Here is a 25,461-nt window from a genome sequence, read left to right on the forward strand (position 1 = left end):
GCTCCGTTTCAAATTGCTCTAGGAAACTATCCCTAATGCACTCTATAAATTTGTTGCTGTAGGTACCCTTTCCAATTTCTTAACAAATCAACATGAAGTTAATTAATTACTGCCCATAATTATTGCCTTATTCTTTTTATGTGCTCCTGCTATTTGTTAGTTTAGAGCCTTTCTTACAGAGTGGCTACTGTCTGGGGGACTCGACATTACTCCAACCAACGTCATCTTTCACTTCCACCCAAATGAATTCTACATCATCTGAGCCTAGATTAGATGTCATAATTGTCCTCATTTCGTCTCTAATTAACTGTGCTATGCCACAACCTTTTCCATCCCGCCTGTCTGTCCAAAAGATCAAATGTTCCTGAATGTAACGTCCCAAGTTTTAATCTCCTTGTAACCATGTTTCTGGAATAGCTATGAGATCATATTCATTTACATTGATTTGTACCATCAGTTTGTCTCCCACATTCTGAATGCTTCATACATTAAGATACAAAATCTTTAAGTCTGTTCTATTATCAAATTTCCCTAAACTTTTATGGTTCCTAAATGCAATATGACATTCACGCATTCTGTCCCTTCCTTTTATTTTCTGGTAACAATCATTCCCATCACTAACCTGAAATTCTACCTCCTCCTTTACCTTTGATTTATAAATTTTCTATGCAACTGAGCTCATCACCCACTAATAAAGTTTAAAGCCCTACCCACAGCATTAGTTATGCAATTTGCTCGGACTCTGGTCACAGCATGATTCAGGTGGATCCCATCCATCAAAAACAGCTCCCGCCTCATGGTGTCTATGTCCCATGAATGCTAACCTGTTTCTCCCACACCAATCTTTCAGCTACACATTTATCTCTTTAATCTTGTTGATACTGTACCAATTTACTTGTGGCTCAGGTAGTAATCCAGGGATTATGTACTTTTTTGGTTCTGATTTTTAATTTAGCCCCTAGCTGTTCATATTCTCTGAGAAGAACCTCTCATTTTTCTACCTATGTGAACCAACTGGATTTTTTCCCTCCCACTTCAAGCTCATCTTCAGCCCAGATGAGAAACCCTGAATACAGGCACCAGGCAGGAGCACAGCCTGCCAGTCTTACAATCCTGGCCATTCCCCTCTCTACACTATCCCTGATAACATCTGCAGGTCTCTTTTCTTCCCTCGACTTACGGCTCCCTATGGCACAGTGCCATGGTTGCTTTGTTCATCCTCCCTTTGGTCCCCTCTCATCCATACAGGGAGCAAGAATCTCAAACTGTTAGACAAGCTCAAGGGCTGACGTTCCTTCAGCACCACTGCCTGGATCCCTCTATATGGCTCAAACATAGTCACATCCTCCTTCCTCTGACCACTGACTGTATCTGAGGTGGTTAGTCTAAAGGGTATGACTGCCTCCTGAAACACGGCATCCAAGTAACTCCCCCCTCCCTGATGTGTTAGTGTTTGAAGCTCAGGCTCCAATTCATTGCTGACGTAGAGTTCCTCAAGCAACATCATTTGCTACAGATGTGGTCACTATGAACGAAAATAGTGTCAACTAGTTCCTACATCACGTAGTTACAACAAATCGCCTTGCCCTCATCTCTATTTCAATTCCAAGGTCTTAATTTAAGACTGACATAGATAGGTTCTTGATTATCAAGGGGATCAAGGGCTACGGGAAGAAAGCAGGAGAATGGGGTGGAGGAACTTATCAGCCATGATTGAATGGCAGAGCAGACTCGATGTGCCGAATGGCCTAATTTCTGCTCCTATGTCTTATGGTCTTAATTTATATATTTTGTAAATATCATAGTGGTATTTTTGACTTTAAGCTGAAAACAACAATTCCAGGCAAAGTTAACCATCACTTGGAGGAATGTGGATTTGCTAAGAGCAACTGGTTTGCTTGAGCTTTTGGTGAGGTAACATAGTAGGTTAAAATGGCATACAGGAGCTCTGAAAAAGCATCAAGTCTAACGTAACAAGCTTGTCAGACAAGTGGAAGCCAATGGAATAAAGGGAGAATGGCAGCGTGAATATGAAGTTGACTGAGTGGCAGGAGACCAAGTCATGGTAAATAGTCATTTCTCAGACTTCACAGGGGTAAGGTTGCCCTCTCCAGGGGTCAGTATTAAGACCACTGTCTTTATTAATCTATATTACTGAGTTACAAAAGGATGTACAGGCCACAATTTCAAACTGGGCAGATGAAAAATAATTTGGAAGTGATACATTTTAGAAGAAAGAACAAAGACAGGCAATATAAAACAAACAATAAAATTTTAAAGAGTGTAGGAATGCAGGGAGCGGGCTGTATATGCAAAACAAAACACTGAAAATGGTTCTGAGGAAGGTCACCAGACCCGAAATGTTAACTTTGATTTTTTCTTCACAGATGTGCCAGACCAGCTGAGCTTTTCCAGCAACTTCTGCTTTTGCTACTGGAAGTGGTAGGGAAGGTTCAGAAATCAGTAACTAAGGTGTTTGGGGTCCTGGGCTTTATAAAGAGAGGCATAGAAGTTAGAAGCAAGAAAGATATAGCAAATAAAAACAGATGTACTCAATAAGCAGGTGTGGAGAGAAATATTTCAAGTTGGATGGGATTCTTCTTCTGAAGTGAAGGAAAGTTGTAAAATGGTTTTAGATTGTTGAAACGATGGTAAAACAAAAGGGAAAGTCAGAGTCAGGGTGAAAGGTGAGAAAACTTTGAGAAGAAACTTGATTGACATCTCAATATCATGAGGGGTCTGGACACAGGAGATAGAGAGAAACCTTTCCCATTGGCGGAAGAATTGAGAAGCAGAGGATACTGCAAAAGAATCTGAAATGGCACAAAGGAAATTGTTCTTTGCAGCAAATGGTTAGGAACCAGACTGCACCACTTAAGAATGTAGTGGAGGCAGGGGACAGTTGAGGAATTGATAGTTACCTGAAGAAAATATTTACAGAGCTACAGGGAAAGAGGGAGGGTAAAAGGTAGGAGATTCAAGTTGCTCCTACAAACAGCTAGCGCATCAAGACAGAACGAATGGCCTCTTGCATGGTGACCAATCTATTGATTTGACACAGAGGCATCTGTTACTGTCACACAAGTCATTGTCAACACTACTCTGAGTCCCATACCATAGGGTGGAGAACTGTGGGTTCTGAGCTACCATTGACATCAGCATTCTGTTCCTTTTTCACCACCTCTAGGTTGGCCAAGCTGCTGGATTCCTTCTTTTTCTTCAACTTGTTAAGGATTGAAGATTCCCTCTCAGGAAATGGTGGCATCTCCTCCAACACAGTTGCCTAGCAAGGAATAGATTAGTTAGCTCTGAGGACATTCAAATTCTACAAATGTGTCTAACAAATGACAGTGAAAACCTAATGCAATTGGAACATGTTAAAATATCTGTTAGAATACCGGACAGTGGGTCTGGAATCCTTTCAGCTGACATTGTACAGAGCTCAATAGATCATGCGTTGCATTTCAGAGCATGTTGGAACAACACCTTGGAGACCTCAGTCCTCACCATTATTCAGTTCCACCTGCTGGAAGCACTTTGTACCATGTGAGAACACAGCTGCCCTTCTCCCAAATCCAACCTGCGTTCCTCCTGTTTTGTCCCAGTTTGGTTAGTCAGAGCTCATCCTCCAGCTAATATCTTCTGCTGCTCGAAGCCTAGTCTCAGTGCCAATGCTGACTGGCTCCCCGTGCATTCTCAGAATTTTCTGCTAGCTAATGCAATCCCAGGTCCAACAGCTCCCTCTCTCTTCCCAGTCGGCAGTAAAACAATTTGGTCTAATCCTGGGCCACTGTGCATCCCACATTTAACCTAGACTCTTAAACATGGGATTAATACAAGCAAATATTTTGAGGAAGGGCCACCAGACCCAAAACATTAACTCTGAATTTTTTTCCACAGATGTTGCTAGGCCTGCTGAGCTTTACTTCACCAGCAATTTGTTTTTGAACCAAATACTTCATTGTCCTTCTGTTGCGCCAGCAGTCCCCCAGGCCAGGTATGATTTGGGAGAACCTGGGACCCACAAACATCTCCAACAAGATTAGCGTTGCAGTCTTCAAGAGAATCAAACCAGCACAGTATCGACGGAAGGGGATATCCCGAAGGGTATATCAGCATTGTAGTTATGTATTACTACAGTAATAATCCTAAAGGCTGAGGTAAAAACTCAAGGGCCTTGCAGAATTGGATTTAAACGAATAGGATTATAAAGCTACTAATCGAGCAATGGAGACCATAAAACAGCTGCACTGGTTCCCAGTTGGTTCACAAATGTAATTCATGGAAGGAAGCCTAGCATCAGCTCTGTATGTGATTGCTAATCCAGAGTAACATGGTCAACCCTGAAATTGCCGAGAAACTCAAGCTGTATTAAATCATAGCCAAAGCAGTAACAGAATGAAACCAATCAGACTGATTCAAATCCACCCCTGTTGATATACAAGCTGGTCAATGACAAACTGACAGACTGGGTTTGTAGCAAGTGCTAAGTACCAACACAAACCCTTGATGATAATCAACAACACCTTCCAGTTGCTAACCATTTTAACTCCGCCTCCCACTCCCTTGGTGACACTTCCATCCTGGGCCTCCTCCTGTGCCACAATGACACTACCCACAAACTGGAGGAACAATATCTCCTTTTCCGCCTCAGGAGCCGATAGCCTGATGGCCTGAACATAGAATTCACCAGTTTTAAAATCTCCTCACCCCCAGCCTCATCCCACATCTAAGCCTCCTTGATCCGACACAACCTGTCCATGTTCTTTCCCACCTATTTGCCCCAACATTCCCACCTGCATCCACCTATCACGATATCACCTGCCCTCCCCCAGCCTCACCCCTCCTCCCTCTCACCTCCTTGACCTGACACAACCTGTCCAACTTCTCTCCCACCTACCTGCCCCACCTTTCCCACTGACCAATCCCCTACCTGCATCCACCTACCACCATCCCACCTATCTTTCCCTCAACCCCAACCCTCCTCCCTCTATTTATTTCCCAGCTCCACTCTTGTCCCGCTCTGAAGAAGGGTTGCAACCCAAAACGTCGACTTTCCTGATCCTCTGATGCTGCCTGACCAGCTGTGTTCCTCCAACTCCACGCTGTGCTGACTCTGACTCCAGCATCTGCAGTCCGTGCTATCTTCGACAATCTAATCTCAACCCCACCAACCTGCTGGGTGTAAGTTCATCTGTCAAAGATGATATTGATAGGATGGACCAATACACCGTCATTATGGAGACAGAGCTCCAACTTCAATGAGGACACCACCCATGGCATTACGTGGCTCGTTACCATGTTAGATTATATTCAAAACAATCTAGCAACTCAAACTCTGACCTCCACATGGATTTGTGGGCTGTTAGCAGCAGCAGAATTGTTTATTATTTCCATCTGTAACCTCATCTGTTCCCCACTCAACCATTATTATCAAGTCAAGGCCCCAGTGGACAGTGCAAGAGGGCATGTCAGGAGTGCTCCAAGCATATATAAAAATGAGGTGTCAACCTGGTTCTGTCAAGCAGGACTGCTAGCATGCCAAACAGTATAAGCAACAAGTGATAGAAAGAGCTATGCAAACCCATAACAAACAGATCAGTTTCACCAGGATCATGAGGCTCTTGATCTGATTACAGATTTGGTTCTAACATTATTAGAAATGTTGATTTCTACTGATGGCCTAAAACTATGGAATCAAGAAAAAAAAAAATCAGGAGGCATGGAGGAGAGGGGTTTTTTTTCAATTTTAATTTTTTTTATTCATTAACAGGATGAGAGCATCGCTGGCAAGGCAGCATTTACTGCCCATCCCTAATTGCCCAGTAGGCAATTCAGAGTCAACCACATTGCTGTGAGTCTAGAGTCGCTTGGCGAGACCAGGTAAGGATGGCAGTTTCCATCCCTAAAGGACATGAGTGAACAGACGGGTTTTTCCATCAATTGGCAATGGATTCACAGTCATCATTAGATTCCTAATTCTAGATCTGTGGACATATAGGAGTGAATGTTGGTAGAAAGTAAACCCCTCACTGGAAGAGGAGACTCTGTAAACATCCTTACCTTAAATGCACCCAGCACATCAATGCAGAAGATAAGGCTGAAGCATTCACAATAATCTTCAACTGGATGTGGCATTATGTGGATGATCCATCTCAGCTTGCTCCAGTGGGTCCCAGCATTATAGTTGCCAGTCTTCAGCCAATTTGATTCACTCCACAGGGTATTAAACCGTTGGAGGCACTGGATTTTGCAAAGGTTATGGAGCCTGACAACATTGCAGCACTGAATGCTTTTACTGAAGGCTTATACTCCACAACTTGCTGAACCCTAGTGAAGCTGTTCTAGTACAGCAACAACACTGATGCCTGCCCGACAATGTGGAAAATTGTCCCAATGATCTATACACAAAAATCAGGACAAATCCAACCGGCCAATTACCATTCCATCAGCCCACTGTGAACCATCATCAGAGCAATGAAAGATATTGTCAACAGTTCGAATGAACAACACTCAGTGGAAATAAGCTACTCAGGGCGGTACGGTAGCTCAGTGGTTGGCACTGCAGCCTCACAGCGCCAGGGACCCGGGTGCAATTCCAGCCTCGGGCGACTGTCTGCGTGGAGTTTGTATGTTCTCCCTGTGTCTGCATGGGCTTCCTCTGGGTGCTCCAGTTTCCTCCCACAATTCAAAGATGTGCAGGCAAGCTAGATGGATTGGCCATGCTAAACTGCCCGTAGTGTCCAGGGTTGTGGGAGTTATAGCGGGATGGGTCTGGGTGGGATGTTGCAAGGGGTGGTGTGGACTTGTTGGGCTGAAGGGCCTGTTTCCACACTGTAGGGAATCTAATCATGATGCTCAATTTCGGTTTCACTAGGATCATGAGGCTCTTGATCTGATCACAGACTTGGTTCTAACATTATTAGAAATGTTGATTTCTACTGATGGCCTAAAACTACCTTTCACATCAAAACACTCCTGACTCAGTGTGGCATCAAGTAACCCTGGTAAAACTGAAACCAATGGAATCAAGAAAAAAAATCAGGAGGCATGGAGGAGAGGGTTTTTTTTCAATTTTAATTTTTTTTATTCATTAACAGGATGGGAGCATCGCTGGCTAGGCGGCATTTATTGCCCATACTTAATTGCCCAGTGGGCAGTTCAGAGTCAGCCACATTGCTGTGGGTCTAGAGTCGCTTGGCCAGACCAGGTAAGGATGGCAGTTTCCATCCCTAAAGGACATTAGTGAACAGATGGGTTTTTCCATCAATTGGCAACGGATTCACGGTCATCATTAGATTCCTAGTTTTAGATATTTTATTGAATTCAAGTTCCACTATCTACCGCGGCAGGATTCAAACAGTGTCCACATAATGTTATCTGGGTCTCCGGATTAACAGTCCAACAATAATACAACTAGACCATTTTGCAAGACTAAGCCATCCAATTTGGAAAAAGTCCTCCATTTCAGCCCACTCCTTGGGTGTTGAACCAAATTAGATCTCAAAGAAACCCGAAAGCAATGTCTGACCCTGAGCCTAGCTTCAAACCCTGAACCAACTTTTCTACCACTGATCTAGCTCCCCACTCTGCCGAGAGCCTGCCCATCACCCCCTGACTAGATTACTTTCTCGTTGACAACCTCACAAGGCCAGTCCTCCATAAACTACAAACATATAAAGAATCAGCTGGACCACACATTGCCCAGGCCCTCATCAACCTCTCAGCTCCTGAACCAGCAGCACATCCATTTCTAAACTTGCTTTCTGGTTCACAGCTCCATCCATTTGTTTACTTCCAACTCAGACCTTGTCAGGGTTTCACTTCAAGTGGCCAGAAGTTCTAACTCAGGATCACTCTCCCTCAATACCCCCATCAATGACCCCATCCAAAACCTCCTCAAAATCTCTCTAATGAAACTCTCTTCTTTGTGGCTGAATTGTTCTCTCTGAAGTACTTCATTATGTTTAATTATTCCATCAATTGTTATGCCAAACAAACATGAAGAGAGAGCACCTAAACTGTTTTAAGAAGTATTATTTTGCTTAAATTTTCCTTTTTAAGAAATGGATTCTTGCTGATTTTTAAATAGCAGCTGTCGAGTATAGGATGCACAAGTTGACTGCTTCCAAAAATGTGCAGCAATTACCAGGTTAAGAGTCAACTCAGCACCTCCTGGAATGTAACATTCCTTCTGTTGCATGAACCTTCCAACCAAGCTACTACAAAGGACTGGTAGACCAGATGTCTGACAAAGATATTGTGGGCGGCACGGTGGCTAGCACTGCAGCTTCACAGCACGAGGGACCCGGGTTCGATTCCGGCCTCGGGCAACTGTCTGTGCGGAGTTTGCACATTCTCCCGTGTCTGCGATGGTTTTCCCCGGTGCTCCGGTTTCCTCCCGCAGTCCAAAGATGTGCAGGCTAGGTAGATTGGCCATGCTAAATTGCCTGTCATGTTCAGGGGCGTGTGGGTTGTAGGGGAATGGGTCTGGGTGGGATGCTCCAAGGGGCGGTGTGGACTTGTTGGGCCGAAGGGCCTGTTTCCACACCGTAGGGAATCTAATCTAATCTAATCAAAGGAAACAATCAAAACCCACATTGGTGTAACTTAGTGCTAATAACTACAGTCATTTACTACCAAAGGACGGAATAGTTTCTCATGAGGGATCATCAATACAACCTTAGATAACAAGGTGTTCTGAAGAAGGGTGTAGGCCCGAAACGTTAGCCTTCCTGCTCCTCTGATGCTGCTTGGCCTGCTGTGTTCATTCAGCTGTACACCTTGTTATCTGAGATTCTCCAGCATCTGCAGATCCTACTATCTCTGAATCAATACAACCTTGTCAGTTAAGCTTCTCAGCTTGAAGCTCCAATCACACAACTGGAATTACTGGTTCGTTTGGTTCACCTGTAACAATACAGGCTACAGGGATTGGTGAGGCGAATGGATCTAGGTGGGATGGTCTTTGGAAAGTCTGTTGAACTCAATGGGCCAAATGGCCTCTTTCTGAACTGTAGGCATTCTAATGGTATGCACCTTAACTTTCATTCGTCAGTGAGCTTTTATTTATTCATTTATGGGACCATCATTCACTGTTCAACTTTGGTCGTCCTTGAGAAGATAGGCCCATTAGCCACCTCTTGAACCAATACAATCCATGTCTGTAACCCTTTGGGGTTTGTAACACTCAGAGTAGGCAGCTCCAGGTTTACCCAATGCTCACCTCTGACCTCAATATCTCTCAAACATCTTATTCCTGAAAAGAAACTCATGTCTCACTTGCAAAGTCATCTAATTCCCTGCTTCAAACTACTACACTTTCTGCTGTAATTCAACAGCTCCTGAGCTCCTGCAAATGAGTCCTGTACACAACCAACTAAAAGAACCTAATCTCACACTAACTTATTACACTTGAATTCAAGTGAAATAATTCTTACATTTCTTTCTTTGTTGGATGCGTGTGACGGTACGTATGTTGTGAATCATTTCCTGGGTTAAGAATGCATACATTAACCATGTAGAAACTGCTGATGCTGGAGTTTGAGATAACAAGGTGTGGGACTGAATGATCACAGCAGGCCACGCAGCATCAGAGGAGCAGGAAAGCTGACGTTGGGACCTGAAACGTCAGCTTTCCTGCTCCGCTGATGCTGCCTGGCCTGCTGTGTTCATCCAGCTCCACACCTTGTTATCACCTCTGGACTAACCACATTTTGTTTTACCAAAAGAATTAGTTTCACAAACAGGGTTTGGAGAAACACATCATCACCTATTGCTAAAGGGAAAAGGTGATAAAAGAAAAAAAATTCAAAACTATCAGGCAGAAGAGGAAGACAGTAAAAATCATTCAATTTACCTCTCCCTTCTGAGACACAATACAAACTGCTGGTAGAGTAGCCAAACCAATGTGGACAGTGGCCACTAGATGGAGGTATTGTGCTACAATGTTTGGATTGTGCGGCTTGGCATTTCATACCAACATTTCTAAATTTGGAGCAGAAGAACAGAAGCGCTAGCCCCAAGGTTTTAACGTTGGACACTTGAACATGAGACCCATATAATTTTTCTTTATGTGGTTTGAGCACATGTGGCAATTTTACGAGGTTAATCTGTGTGTAACTAATGTATGGGTACACTGAAGGCAATCAAATGACCTCATGTTCACCTTTCCACATGTAATCTGACCCTATACAGGGTGCAGAGGACAAAAAGATCTGAAAACATTTTGCAATGGCAAATTATTCACATTTCACAGGACAAAGCAGCATGAGGGGTTGGTTGATTCTAGAACATTTTATGATCTGTGATGGGGTTTTAAAGGATTCCTGAGAATGAACAGAGTTGGGTTTATTTTTGAACCTGAGATCCAACAGCCAGTTGACCTGGAGTCCATGTATTGTAAAGGAACAGAATTGGAATAGCACCACAGGGAGAGTGACACTAGACAGCAATCAAGTGTCTGGGCACTGCTGGCCCAACTTCAACAGGGGTCCGCACCCCAGCATCTCACTACCCACCTTAAGGATACTAATTCATTCCAGAGGGTCACAGGGAGAGTCTGTCCAACAGAATGAAAAATTCCATTAGACTATAAGATGCAGGAGCAGCAGTTCGCCATTCAGCCCATCAAGTCCGCTCCAGTCAATAAGATCATGGTTGATCTGATAATCCTCAACTCTAACTTTCTGCCTTTTCCCCATGGCCTTTGATTCCCTTCCTGACTAAAAATCTGCAACACAGTCTTAAAAATGCTTAATTATTCCAGTTTCAAAAGCCCACTGCAGTAAAGAATTCTACAGGTTCACAATCCTCTGAGAGAAGAAATTCCTCCTCACCTCAATCCTAAATGTGTGACCCCCTGTTCTGAAAGACTCTCCCACAAGGGGAAATAACCTCTCCACTTCTATCCTGTCAAGTCCACCAAGAAATCTCTCATGTTTCAATATGGCCATCTCTTATTCTTCCAACATCCAATGAGTATAGGCTCAACCTAATCAACCTTTCCTGATATGACAGTGTCTCCATATCTGCTATCAGCCTGGTGAACCTTCTCTGGACTGCCTCCAATGCTATCTTTCCCTAGATAAGGGACCCAAAGCAGTTCACAGTATCAATTTTCTGAAGAAGGTTCTCGAGCCAAAATGTCAGCTTTCCTGCTCCTCTGATGCTGCTTGGCCTGCTGTGTTCATCCAGCTCCACACCTTGTTATCTCAGTCTTCTAGCCTTCGTCTGATGAGTACCATGTATAGGTTTAGCAAAACCTCCCGAACTTTATACTCAATTCCCTTTGAAATAAAGGCCAACAATGCATTTGCCCTCCCGTTGTTCGCTAAACTTGGATGCTACATTTTGTGATTCACAGGTGAGAAATCCCAAACCTGTGCCGTAGCTCTCGGCAATCTTTCTGTATTTAAATAATATTCAGTTCTTCTATTCTTCTTGCCAAAGTGCTTAACCCTCACACTTTCCCACATAAGATTCTACCTAGCACGTTTCTGCCCACTCATTTAACCATTCTTCTGCAGACTTTTTTATTGATGTGAGTTTGCTCGCTGAGCTGGAAGGTTCGTTTTCAGACGTTTCGTCACCATACTAGGTAACATCATCAGTGAGCCTCTGACGAAGCGCTGGTGTTATGCCCCGCTTTCTATTTATCTGGTTAGGTTTCCTTGGGTAGAAAGCGGGACATAACACCAGCGCTTCGTCGGAGGCTCACTGATGATGTTACCTAGCATGGTGACGAAACGTCTGAAAAACGAACCTTCCAGCTCGGCGAGCAAACTCACATCCAGAACCTCAACCTGAGCTACAAATCTTCTCAAAACTCGCTAGACTCTTATGTCTTCATCTCTTACCTTCCCACCTGTTTTTGCTTGGCAATAGTCCATTCACTTTCCTCATCCGTCACATATTAAAAATCATTCTGGCCCCAGCATTGATCCCTGCGGCAAGCCACTAGTTGTAAGGTGACATCCTGAGAATGCTCCCCCACCCTTATTTCAATTCTCTGTCTTCTACTTGCTAGCCAATCCGCTATCAATGTCACTCCAATACCACCGACTGTTCTGTTATTAAGGTGCCTGATATGTGGTACCTTCCCAAATTCCTTCTGAAAATCCAAATCCATAACATGCATTGCTTTGCGTTTACCTATCCTCCTTGTGACTTCCTCAAAGAGTTCTAGTAAATTTGTCTGGCATAATTTCTCTATCATGAAGCCATGCTGACTCTGCTGTTACATTTCTACTAATTCACATGGTTTGTTTCGAAATAGTCTGCTACTACATCCTTTAAACTAGACTGTAACATTTTCCCAATAACAGACGTTAAGCAAACTGGCCTTTGGTTAGTTTTCTTTGGCTCCTTCCCATTTTTTCATGAAGGTGTTGCATTGACAGTTTTCCCATTCTCTGGGACTTCTCCAGAATCTAAGGATTCCTGGAAGATTATCACCACTGCAACCACAATCCCTGTAGCTACTTTCTTTAATATCTGAGAATGTATCCCATTCAGGTCAAGGGGACTTATGCATGTTTAACCCCATTAATTTCCTTCAGTGCTTTTTATCCAGTGATAGTTAGTTATTTTAATCTTTTTACTTATGAAATGTTTATGCTGTTACATCATCTGCTTGAATTCCCACTGTTTCCAGCTCTTCAGAATTTGAATAATATTCCCATCAAATCTCTATGGGTCCTTTATAAATCATTTACTGACCTGCATTGGAACTCCCTGCCACAGTTCTGCACATATCTTGCTCTATCATTACTGATATTCTATAGTACTTCCTAAATTACACCAGTCTTGGTGCTATCAGCAAAATTAGAGATATGACTCTCTATCTAAATCTTTAATGAGAGATGGAACAGTTGAAGTCCCAGCACATTTACTGTCTTTTCAGCCTTGCTTTGACTTTCTTTATATCTACGCCAGGACTATTAATTTGCAATATTCTTGTTGCTCTTTGCTTTAGTTTTAAGCTACCTCTTAGGTTAAACATGGTTGTTTTATTTACTAAGCAGATCGTTCCCCCTCAAGAAATATTAAATAAACTCTTTTTCAGTCTTGTCCCATTGTAATTATTCTCCGTTTCACCAGTTTGTTGCTATCAGACTCTGACTCCAGTTTATTATTCTGACAAAATCCACAATCAAAAATTGTGCCAAGTTGCACTTTTTCAAGAAAAAAATGCTGAAATAAAATTTCAATCATATTATAATCAATGTCAGATATATGCTCCCTTGACTAGATTAACTCAGTCTAACACATTACTCACCATCACATCTAAGTCTGCTCCCTTGTTGGAACGAGAACATATCGCTCCAGAAAACTATCTGGAATATATTTAAGAAATTTATCAGACAGTCGAAAAGAGAGTCAAGGCAAGACCAAGTGCAAGGTACAGCAGGAGCTGGTACTGGCCAGCAGAAGAAACTGAGGGGACAGGGTCAGCAAAATAAGACTGCGAGAAGCCAGGCTCAGGAAAAGCTGATGCCAATACACACAGATGAGTAGTTAAGGTATGACCAACAATACTAACATTCCGTAAACTAGAGTAGATGGTGGCTACAATTCACACAAAAAATATGCATTTAATTAAAGATCTGAATACATAATTGTTACAATGGCAGAAGAATAAAAGCACAGGCATGAAAAGGGCAGAATGGTGCAGACATGGAGACATTGAGAAGCATACATCTTGGAGATACCTCTACCTACCAGGATATCAGTGCTTGCTATACAACTGAGCCCGAGATATTCCACTGCCCTTTGCTGAAGTTCTACATCTGAATTCCTCAACTGACTGTCACTGCGGAGCACACTTTGAATGGTCGACTTAATCTCAGGAAACAGGTTCACAAACTTGATATAAGTGGAAAGTAAGAGAGCTCTTGTGGGTACACTGCACAGGTGAAACTTCGAATGCAGCAGACTGAATTGTATTAAAGGGCTGAAAATCAAAAGAGAAGAACTTTCACAACCTCAAAAATGGTCCAAAGTGCTTATTAGCCAAAGAAATGTTTTTGAAATAACGTCATTATTTGTCACATAGCAAACAACTAGAATGTGTTAAATTCCACCAAAGACCAATCAATTGAGGGACCAGACAGTTTTGGTTAAACAGTCATACCAGACTCAAAATATTCACTGTTTCTTTCTCTTTGGATGCTGTCCAGATCTGCTGAGGAGCCTTCAGCATTCCCTGTTCTTACTTCAGATTTTTAGTGTCCTCAGGTTTTTTTACTTTTATTGGTTTCAGTTGTCAGTTTAGGGGGATAAATCTTGGTCAGGTCATTCTGGAGAATAGCTTGTTTTTGAATGATGCTGTAGGATGCTTACATCCACTTAACAGGGCGGCCGGGTTACCACATTAATATCTCATCTAAAAGACTGCAGCTAATAATAGTGCAGCTTTCTGTTAACACGGCACTGACACGCCACCTTACATAACTTGCTCAAGTCTCACAGCCTTATACATGTTTACAGTACAAAAGATGACCATTCAACCCATCTGATGACCATTCAGTAATGCGCTAACAAAGATCTGACTACACAAATCCCTTTCTGCAGCTCTTGGCCATAGTCCATGAAGCTGTGGCAACACAAATAACAATCTAAGTACTGTCTAAATGTAACAAGAGTTCCACACTCAACCCAACACCCACCCCGTCACCTGTCAGGCAGTGAGTTCCAGACTTCCACCATCCTTTGGGTGAAAGAGTGTCTCAACTCTCCTCCTAGCCTTCTACCTCTTACTTTAAATCTGTGCCCCGGTTACAATCCTGCTACGAGTAGAAAAAGTTTCTTTCTATCCACCCTATCTATGCCCCTCATCATCTCATATGCCTCTATCAGGTCCCCTCTCAACCTTCGCTGCTCCAAGGAAAACAAGCCCAGTCTATCCAATCTTTTCTCATATCTCAGTTCCCCCACTAGCATCCTGGTAAATCTCCCAGTAATTCTCTGAAGTGGGAGTGAATCTACAAATATCGCACAGTTAAAGTGCTATTAACTGAGTCAAGTTTGAAATAAAAGGAAGCCAGGCTATAGAAACCCTTTCTGATAAAATTAATGAAAAACAGCTCATACAATGGTTTAATGCAGCAGGTACAAACCTATCACACAATCTCAAAGATACTGCTGTAGCAAAAGACTGGGCATACCTTTTCCCTCTTGATAAAGGTAGGGAGTCACTGGGCCCAGAAAGTTAACTGCTTTCTCTCCACCGATGTTGCCAGACCTCCTGAGTTAACCAGCAGTTTCTATTTTGTTTCTGATTTCCAGCATCTGAAGTTCTTTGACCTGCTTGCACCAAAAAGCTGTCAAATTCAATCTGCAGTTTAGACCAACTTAGCTAACTTGAACTGGATCCACTACTGGATACATCTATCAATACAGTCCCAACTCTCAGAATCATGTTTTACTCACTGTTCTCTCCACTGTGCCTCAATACTGAGACCTTCAAATACAACTTTAACCTGCAAAGCAGCAAGTGTAGCTATATCCTAATCACTGGATAAAGCCCACAATCAGCAACCACTGTAAAAGCTGAAAAATACAGACACAGAAGCAGCAGATCATGGCTGACGTGGACGTATTCGGTGGGGTGGTGGGCACGGCCCCCATTGCAGGCCTTGCTAGCTGGAAACTGAATGATTTTGGGAGTCTCCATACAATGCTCTACAGTAAAGCTGGGAATATGCATACAGGTGAAGGCACAACTGACTTTCCAAAGGAGAGCAAGTGCAGCAAATCCAACTAACCTGGATCTTGGATCACCAGCAACTAGGTTTCCAAATTCTCCCAAGATATATCCACCCACCTTCACAAGGTTCTCATGGCAAGCTGGGGCTTGGAGGGCCTGTCAAGAAATAATACACATGAATCCTCAGGATCAATGTTCTACAATGAATTACATTGAAATTACAGCACAGAAACCGGTCATTGAGTCCTCCCAGTCTGTGCAGTGTTAACTCTATATGGAAGCAATCAACCTAACCCCACGTGAATATTCTTATTCTTAACTTACAATTACGTATCTCCACTACCACCAAATCAAGCATCACTAAGAAATCCGGATACTGGACTATCAAACAATATGAAATAGTTGAAACCTCAGTCGGAGGCATGATTAAAAGAATGTATTAAAACAGGGAATTTCAGAGCTTAATGTCAAGGAGTCTGAAGGTACAGATAGTAATGGCTGAGTGAAAACTTATCTTTTGCACTGATATGCTGGGCTCCCCCATCACTGAGGATGGGGATATTTGTGGAATCTCCTACTCCTGTTAATTGTTTAAGTCTTCGTGACTGGAAACGGCAGGACAGCAGAGCTTAGATATGATCCATTGGTTATGGAAAAGCCTAGCTCTGTCTATCACTCTTATCAACTTCAAAGAAGGGATGAGAAAGCAATAGAGAGGATGCAGAGGAGATTTTTCAGGATGTTGCCTGGGATGGAATTTTCGTAATGAAGAGAGAGTGGACAGACAGGGGTTGTGTTCCTTAGAGCAGAGGGGATTCAGAGGGGACATGACTGAAAAGTATAAAATTATGAAGGCATAAATAGGGTAGACAGGAAGCAACATTTACCCACTACAGGCCAAGTGCTGGAAAATGGGATTAGAATTGTTAGGTTGTTGTTTTTGACCTGCATGGACAAGATTGGCTAAAGTGTCTTTTCGGGTACTGCAGATCTCTCTGACTCAACCAGAACAACCTTCAGCCAGAAGCGCTGAGTGGATGACCATCTTGGGCTCCTCCAGTCATCCCTAGCATCAGTTTTCAGTCTTCAGTCAATTTGATTCATTCTGCATGATATTACAAAACAGTTGGAGGCACTAGATGACTGGGGCCTGTCAACACTCGGCATTAGTACTGAAGACTTATGTTCCAGAACTTTCTAGGCCTGTAACAAAGCTGTTCCAGTACGGTTACAACACTGGCATCTACCTGACAATATAAATAATTTCCCAAGTGTGTCAAATCTAACCTTGCCTATTTCGGTTCTTTCGGTCAATTCTCAATCATCAGCAAAATGATGGAAAGAGTCGTCAACAATGGCATCAAGCTGCATCTGCAAAGGAAAAATCTGCCCAACAGCACTCAGTCTGGTTCTGCCAGGGCTATTCAACTCCTGGCCTCATTACAGCCTTGGTTCAAACATGGACACAAAGGCTGAATTCCAGAGGCAGGGTGAGGTTGACAGCCTTTGATATTAAGGTAGCATTCGACCAAGTGTCAAGGAGCCCCTAGCAAAACTGGAATCAATTGCTATCAGGGGGCAAACTCTCTGCTGGTTAGAGTCATACCTGACACATCGGAAGATGGTCATGGTTGTTGGAGATCAATCATCTCGCTCAAGGATATCACTGCACGAGTTCCTCAGGGTAATGCCCTAGGCCCAATCATCTTCAACTGCTTCATTAATAAATCTGCCCTCCATCATAAGGTGAGAAGTAGGAATGTTCACCATTGATTGTACAATGTTCAGCACCATGCATGACTCTTCAGATAGTGAGGCAGTCTTTGCTCAAATACAGCAAAACCTGGACAATAACCTGACTTGGACTGACAAGTTGCAAGTAATATTCATGGTAATGACCATCTCCAATAACAGACAATCTAACTATAACCCCTTGACATTTTCTGCCATTGCCCTCACTGAATATCCCACTGACCAGAAATTCAACAGGACTAGCCTCTGACCTGCTCTTACATACGTATATAAATAAAGTGGCTATAAAGCAGGTCAAAGGCTAAGAATTACGCAGCAAGGAACTCACCTGCCAACTCCGCAGAGTCAGACCACCATTAACAAAGTACAAGTCAATGTTTTTCCCCAATTGCCTGGATGAGTACAGCTCCAGCAACAATGCTCAAGAAGATTGACACCATCAAAGATAAAGCACCCCTTTTAATAGCTCCTTAACTTTTACCCTCAAATTCACTTATGCACCTCCAACCCACAACAGCAGCAATTCCAGAAGGCAGTTCATCTCTGCCATCTCAAAGGCAAGCAGAGATGGGCAATAAATGCAAAAACGGTAATACCCATATCCAATGAACAAATTAAAGAGAGGAAGTGAATGCAGTGATTTGAATACAAGAAAGAGTATTTAAAAATCAGGATATGGTTGGCTCAGCGACGTTGTCAGACTGCTTGCAGAGGACTGATGGACGGTGGATTTTCCCCATGTTAAGATCTAGTTAACTGAGTGTAGATGGTCTCAAGTTTATAGAAAGTGGAAGCTGGGTGTGTAATCTGGAAAGCATGTTGAGGACTGAAATAACACAAGGAACTGCAAATGCTGAAAATGTAAAACAAGAACAGAAATTGCTGGAGAAATGCAGCAGATCTGGTAGCATAATGCAGAGAGGCAAAAAGAGTTACCCTTTCAGGTCAAGTGACCCTTCTTCTGATCATTCTGAAGAAGTAGGTCAACAGGCCTGAAACATTAACGTTTTCTTTCCACAGATGCTGTCAAACTGCTGATGGCTCAATGGTTTAGGGGTATGATTCTCAGTTGGGGCCTTGTATGGTATAGACATGCAAGAGGTTCCGCCTTCAAATCCCATGGCAAGCTTTCGGTTTCTTGTCTTCAGTTTGGGGTGGCAAAATGGCGCAGCGGTTAGCACTGCTGCCTCACAGGGCCAGGGTCCTGGGTTCATTTCCAGCCTCTGGCAACTGTCTGTGTGAAATCTACATGTTCTCCATGTCTGCATGGGTTTCCTCCAGCTGCCCCGGTTTCCTCCCACAGTTCAAAGGTGTGCAGGTTAGATGGATTGGCCATGCTAAATTGCCCATTGTGTTCAGGGATGTGGTGGTTAGGTGGATTGGCCAACAGAGATGCAGGGTTACAGGGGTGGGGGGGTGAGAGTCTGGGTGAAATGCTCTTTGGAGAGTTGGTATCAATTTGTCAGGCCAAATGGCCTGTTTCCACAATGTAGGGATTCTATGATTCTGTTTTTGAATGGTTGAGGATGTTGGTAACAAAGGCATGGATGTAAGGAATGACCACTGAGACAAATAACAGTGGATGAATTAGCAACACTATGACTGTGGAAGTAGGCAATCTTTATGACAGAAAAGTTACGGGGTCAGACATTCAGCAAGCTATAAGATAGGTAATTAAGGCTGTAAACAATCCAAATTAGATTTGCAAAGCAGGAGCTTTATAGAGGGTTGACACAAGCCTTCAAATTCTGGCTCACTTCACAGATGTAAATTAGAAGTACTATCCTTAAATAAGAAAACCTTCAAATTACTAAAGACTTGTAAAAGATAAGTTAGCTTGTTTTTCAGTGCTTACTATTTGCTTCAGTTTTTATGGCCATTTCAGCTATTAAGACTCGAAAAACAACGTTAGCTTAATATTCTCTCTGGCTTTAACAGAACCCAAAATCAAGATGAGATATTTGATCAGTACACTGCTCTCACACACTGTTCCAAAAACAGACTCAAAAACTTTACCCGGTATCTGTCTTCCCTATATCTTTTGTGAGGTGACATCACGTTTTTCCCATAGTAAAGGTGCTTCATATAAAGATGTAAGATGAATGCATTAAAAGGTAACTGAATGCAGTGAAATGTGTAATTTTTCTGAACGTCTTTGATTTAAACATTATTTTAAGGCATTAGAAATTTCAGTTACTGCAAAGTAAAACTGACAGGTGGAAATGCTTCCAGAAAACAGTAAGTGAATTTCTGGAGAACTGAGAAGAATAAACAGTATGAAGCAGTTGGCTATCTGAATACTGAAACCCCTCTCAGAACCAAGGAATGGAATCTCAGTCTAGCACAACTGCAGAATTGATACTTTTGTCTGAATTTCCCTTTTGAAGAGGTTCACAATGGAATGCATATGATAGCTGACTTTTGGGAGTTTTCTTTTGTCATATCTATACCTTTGAAAAAAACATTGGAAATATAAAATACTGGCTTAAATATGAGTTTATGACATTCTCAGATCCCATAATTATCTGACACCTAATCACTCAATGGCACAGCTTCTGCAATTGCCTCATGAAGGAAAGATAAATTATACCAGCCCTTGCTAGTTTCCATTCTAAGGCTGGTCAGTTACTGACTCCACTTAGACACAGGCTGTACAGTGTCGATTCACCCTATTGTATGGAAACCAATATTACATCCTGGTCTTGTTCAATGTTCACCGGAAACCTGCATGCGTATTTTCATTAATCAGGACTGAACTAACTCGGATGGCATCCACAGAACAATATCCTTCTAACAGATTCAGTTCAGCCTCAGATGGAGGATGTTACACCATGTAGCTCAAGTTGTGGATGCCGTGGTTAGTTTGCTCACCAAGCTGGGTCGTTAGTTCGCAGACATTTCATTACCCTACTGGGTAACATCATCAGTGCAGCCTCCAACGAGTGCTGTTATGTTTTCCTGCTTGGTGTTTAAACTCTGGGGTCCGTTCGAATTGCTTACCTCACTTCCGGTTTTTCTTCGCAGTATCGTATATATAGAGTCTAATTCTAGATGTTTACTGATGGCCTTCCTGGTGGAGAACCAAGCCTCTAGAAATTCCCGTGCTTGTCTCTATGCGGCCTGTCCTAGAATCCTAATGTTAACCCAAGCGCACTGGTGGCTCCCATTTTCTATGTGAATGGAGAGAGTAAGTACTGGTCATGTTTTTTGTTGCTAGTTAGTGTTCACGTATTCTTGTGGCCAGTTTCCTTCCTGTCTGTCCGAAGTAACGTTTTTCACAGTCTTTGTGTGGGACCTTGTATATCACGTTGGTTCAGTCCATAGTGAGTAAGTGGTCTTTGATTCCAGTTAGCAGTTGGCTTAGTGTTAACATTGGTTTACATGCCACTCCGATGACCAATAATCATAGGAGTCTTGTGGTCAGTTCGGATATGTTCTTGATGTATGGTAACGTGATGAGTGTGTCAGGGCATACTGTATCTTCCTGCTGTTGTTTGTGATCGGCATCATCGGACCCAGCTGTTCAGGTACCCCTGGCAGGGACCATCAGTTCTGAGGAACAGTCACTGGACCCGAAACGTTAACACTTTTTTTCCTTTCACAGACGCTGCTAGACTTGCTCAGCTTTTCCAGAAACTTCTGTTTTTGACGTTGACCAAAATCCGATGCCTGTGTCCGAGGATTTTAAAATGAAGGAATTGTGGAGGCATTGGTCGAAATAGTCGAGAATTCACTGGATTTTAGGAGGGTTCCAATGGATTTGGAAACCACTGATGTTACTAGGCATAACTAGTGTTTGTGACACAAATATCAGTCTTAGGGCCTCAAATATTTACGATCTATGTAAATGACTTGGAGGAGGGGCCAGAGTATAATGTATCCAGATTTGCTGATAATACAAAAATAGGTGACAGGGATGTTGTGACGAAGACATAAAGAATTTGTAAGGGATATAGACAGATTGAGTGAGTAGGCAAAAACATAATATGTGGAGTTTAATGTAATAAAGTATGAGATTATGCACTTTGATAGGAAGAATCAAAAGGCGAACTACAACTTGCAAGGAGACACTCTCCAAAAATTGCAGCACAGAGGGTTCTGGGTGTTCTTGTGCACTGAAACCAAAAGTTAAAATGTAGGAGCAGCAAATAATTAAGGATGCAAATGGAATTTTGCAGGGGATTCGAATTTAAAGTAGGGAAGTCTTATTTCAATTACACAGAGTGTTGATGAGGCCATACCTAGAGTATCATGTACAGTTTAAGTCCACATATCTAAGGAAGCATACAAAAGCTGTTCCATCAGGAGGAAATCTTGAGCCAAGGGCACAGATACGGAGTAAGGGGTCACTGCTTCAAACTGAGACATAAAGGAACTTCTTCCCCCAGAGCATAGTGAATGTTTGGAATTCTGATTTACCACCTTTTGTATGGGTTTTAAATTTCAATTTAATACTATCTTAACTTCCCTGGATAACCCTGATTGGTTTATCCCCTTCCTAGAATCTTTCTTCCTATCTGAGATACAACTTTGCTCTGAGTCATGAACTACTTTCTTAAATTTCTGGCATTGTTCATTAACCATCTTTTCTGCTAAACCTTTTTCCCAACCAGCCAACTCTGCCCTCATTCCTTCGTAATTGCCCTTATTTAAATCAGCCACAATTGTTTCTGACCCATGTTTCTCATTCAGAGACTGAATGCTAATTTTTACCATGTTATGGACTCTGCGGCCTAGAGATCTTTCACCCTGAGATCATTTAATAAACTTGCTTCATTATACCTTACCAGATCCAAAACAGACTGATCCCTGGTTGGATCCGACAAAGGTGGCTCAGTGGTTAGCACTGCTGCCTCACAGCACCAGCGACCCGGGTTCGATTCCACCCTCGGACGACTGTCTGTGTGGAGTTTGCACATTCTCCCTGTGTCTGCGTGGGTTTTCTCCAGGTGTTCCGCTTTCCCCCCATAGTCCAAAGATGCGCAAGCTAGAGGGATTGGCCATGCTAAATTGCCCATAGCATTCAAGGATGTGTAGATTAGGTGGGTTACAGAGGGATAGGTCTGGGTGGGATGCTCTGAGGGTCAGTGTGGACTTACTGGGCCAAAGGGCCTGTTTCCATACTGTGGGGATTCTATGATCTGTATTATTCTTGGAAACTGACCTGAATTACTCTACAAGTTCATCCTCAATGCTAACATCTGCTATCTGCCAATGACACAAAAATAAGTGGCACAGCAAACAGTGAAGAAGATTATCTAAGAGTACAACAGGATCATGATCAACTGGACCAGTGGGCCGAGCCTTGGCAGATGGGGTTTAATTTAAATAAATGCAGAGCAAGTCTTATACAATTAACAGTAGGACCCTGTGGAATGTTGTCGAACAAAGAGACCCAGGGGTGTAGGTACATAGTTCCCTGAAAGCCGTGTCACAGGTGGGGTGATGAAGAAGGCATTTGACACACTTGCCTTCATTGGTCAGGGTAGTGAGTATGGGTGTTCGGACATCATGTTACAGCTGTACAAGACATTTGTAAGGTAACATCTGGAGGACTGTGTACAATTCTGGTCTCCCTGCCAATGGGAAGGATGTTATTAAATTGGAAAGATGCGAAAAAGATTTACAAGGATTACAAGGGTTCAAGTAATAAAGACAGGGTGGATAGGCTGGGATTTTCTTTTTTTCCCTGGAGTATAGGAGGCTGAGGAGTGACCTTATGGAGATTTACAAAATTATGAGGGGCACAGATAAGGTGAATAGCAAAGATCTTTCCCTCAAGGTAGAGGGAATCCAAAATTAGAGAGCACAGCTTTAAGATGAGAGGGGAAAGATTTAAAATGGACCTGTGAGGCAATGAATTCACATATACGGTAGCGTGCATATGCAACGAGCTGCCAGAGGAAGTGGTAGAGGTGAACATTAAAATATTTAAAAGACATCTGGACAGGTATATGGATAGGAAAGGTGTAGAGGGATATGGGCCAAATGCAGCCAGATGGAACTAGATCAGTTTAGGAAACCTAGTCGGCATGGATGAGTTGGGGTGAAGGGTCTGTTTCTGTGCTGTATGACTGTATCTAATGTTACCTACATGAAGATTAGAATCACTGGTGATTAATGTACTGCTTTTTTTTTTAAACATGCCCTCATTATCTCCTGATTTGTTCGCTGTCCAACAAAACAGCTACTGAAAGGGAACCAATAGACTATTCCTTCCATTGCCTTCCTCCCTTTGTTATTTCTTACCACAATCCATTTGAATTCTAAAGTTTCCAACGCAAGATCATTTCTTGCTAACATATTAATTCCATATCGCACTACCAAAGCTACATCATTCCCTTCTCTTCTACCCTGTCATTTCACATCACCTGATGTTGAATATTTCATTCTCAGCTTCAATCTCCTTGCAACCATGTTGCCACAATGGCTTTAAGATCACACTCTGCAACTTCTTTTTGTGCTGTTAATGCATTTATTTTGTTCCACGTACTACGTACATTTAAGTAAATCGCTATTAATTTTGCTTTTTTCAACCATATTTTCCTTGTGACCTGATCTTCTATTGCTTTTTTTTAATGTTTGCATATTCTTTCCATTCTTGTCCCACTCTGGGGATCACTGTCAAAATAGCTGCTCTGCAATGCTGCTGTATCTTTTTTCTTTATAAGTCGACGTTTCACCTCTCCCAAAACCTTTGTCATTAATTTGAATGCCTCTCTACAGCCCTAGTTATTTGATTCCCCAGAATGCTGGTCTCAGCACAGTTCAAGTGAAATTCCTCCGACCAAAACAGCTCATCTCTAGCCCAGTACTGGTGCCAGTGCCCCATAAACTGAAATTCATTCCTCTCACACTAAACCTGAGACACTCATTTAATTCCTTGACTTCATTTACCTTGTGCCAGTTTGCTCATGGCTCAGGTGTTAATCCTGAGATTATTACCTTGGAGGTTCTGCTTTCCAGTTTTGGTCCCAATTGTTCAAAATCTTTCAGCAGAACTTGCTTTTGTATTTATCAATATTTGGCATCAACGTGGATGACATCAACTGGATCACTCTCCACTCTCTTCAAGTTCCTCTCCAACCCTGGGGTTGGCACCTCAAAAATGGCACCAGGTGGGCAACACAGCTTCTAGACTCTTCCCTCACAGTTGCAAAGAACAGTATCCATCCTCACTCTTATCTACACAACTTGCTAGAATCCTATTAATGTTAGACAGTTATACAAACTGCCCTCTGGGTCAACATACTTCCTTCTCCTACAATCACATCCCCCTCTCCTTGATTACAGACCAAGTTCAAATGACCTCATGGATGACCTCAAATGACTGCCTCTTGGAACAAAATGTTTTGGTAACTGTCCCCTCCCTGACGTGGTACAATGTCGGTAGCTCAGACTCTAGCTTCTCCACTTGGATGTGAAGTTACTTGAGCTGCGAACACTTGCTACAGTTGGATCACTACACTGTGGATCACCTTGGTGCCCAGCAGCTCCTACATGCTGCAGCTGCAACACAGTAAGTGGTTCAAATCACTCTAAAATCCCTGTGCTTTACATGTGAATGTTCCCCATTCTTAACTTTACTGTGTTACTTACCATTTTAACATTCTAATGTTAAGCTTATGCCTAACTAGACTTTTTTAAAATAGAAAACAAAGTAAAAAGACCAGAGATCTGAACAGAAACTGAAGATCTTACACTTTAAAAACTAGAAACACTCACCAATCAGCTGCGTTGCTTGGACAAAATGAAACAAATACCTTTCTCTTTCCTCTGCTGAAATCCTTGAGGTATTCAACCCCTACGGTCTACTGTAAGTCACAGTAGGTTGGCTTTCTGACACAAAGGGCTGAGCTCGCTCAGTAAGGATCCAGTTTCAGTCCATTACTAATTCGGCTACTCTTTCAATGCAGCTCTTGAAAATGGGCCTGCTCAAAGATTGCTACTACAGAATTCAACATTTCTGATTTCTCTTTAAGCAAACTACAAATCACAAT

The 25,461-nt window shown here is 42.5% G+C and overlaps 1 protein-coding gene across 1 annotated transcript in view; it reads right to left on the reverse strand.

The window, feature by feature from the left end:
- The window catches only part of LOC125459123 (AP-2 complex subunit alpha-2-like), a 97,740-nt gene that overhangs the window by 32,977 nt on the left and 39,302 nt on the right, over positions 1-25,461 (reverse strand). Inside the window, exons 12-14 of the mRNA XM_048545060.1 lie at positions 15,768-15,865; positions 13,723-13,954; positions 3,116-3,283 (exon numbers count right to left, since the gene is read on the reverse strand). Of these exons, the coding sequence (XP_048401017.1) occupies positions 3,116-3,283; positions 13,723-13,954; positions 15,768-15,865 (498 nt within the window). The remainder of the gene's footprint in view (positions 1-3,115; positions 3,284-13,722; positions 13,955-15,767; positions 15,866-25,461) is intronic.

This window comes from Stegostoma tigrinum, chromosome 17 (genome assembly GCF_030684315.1).
Source record: "Stegostoma tigrinum isolate sSteTig4 chromosome 17, sSteTig4.hap1, whole genome shotgun sequence".
NCBI lineage: Eukaryota > Metazoa > Chordata > Chondrichthyes > Orectolobiformes > Stegostomatidae > Stegostoma > Stegostoma tigrinum.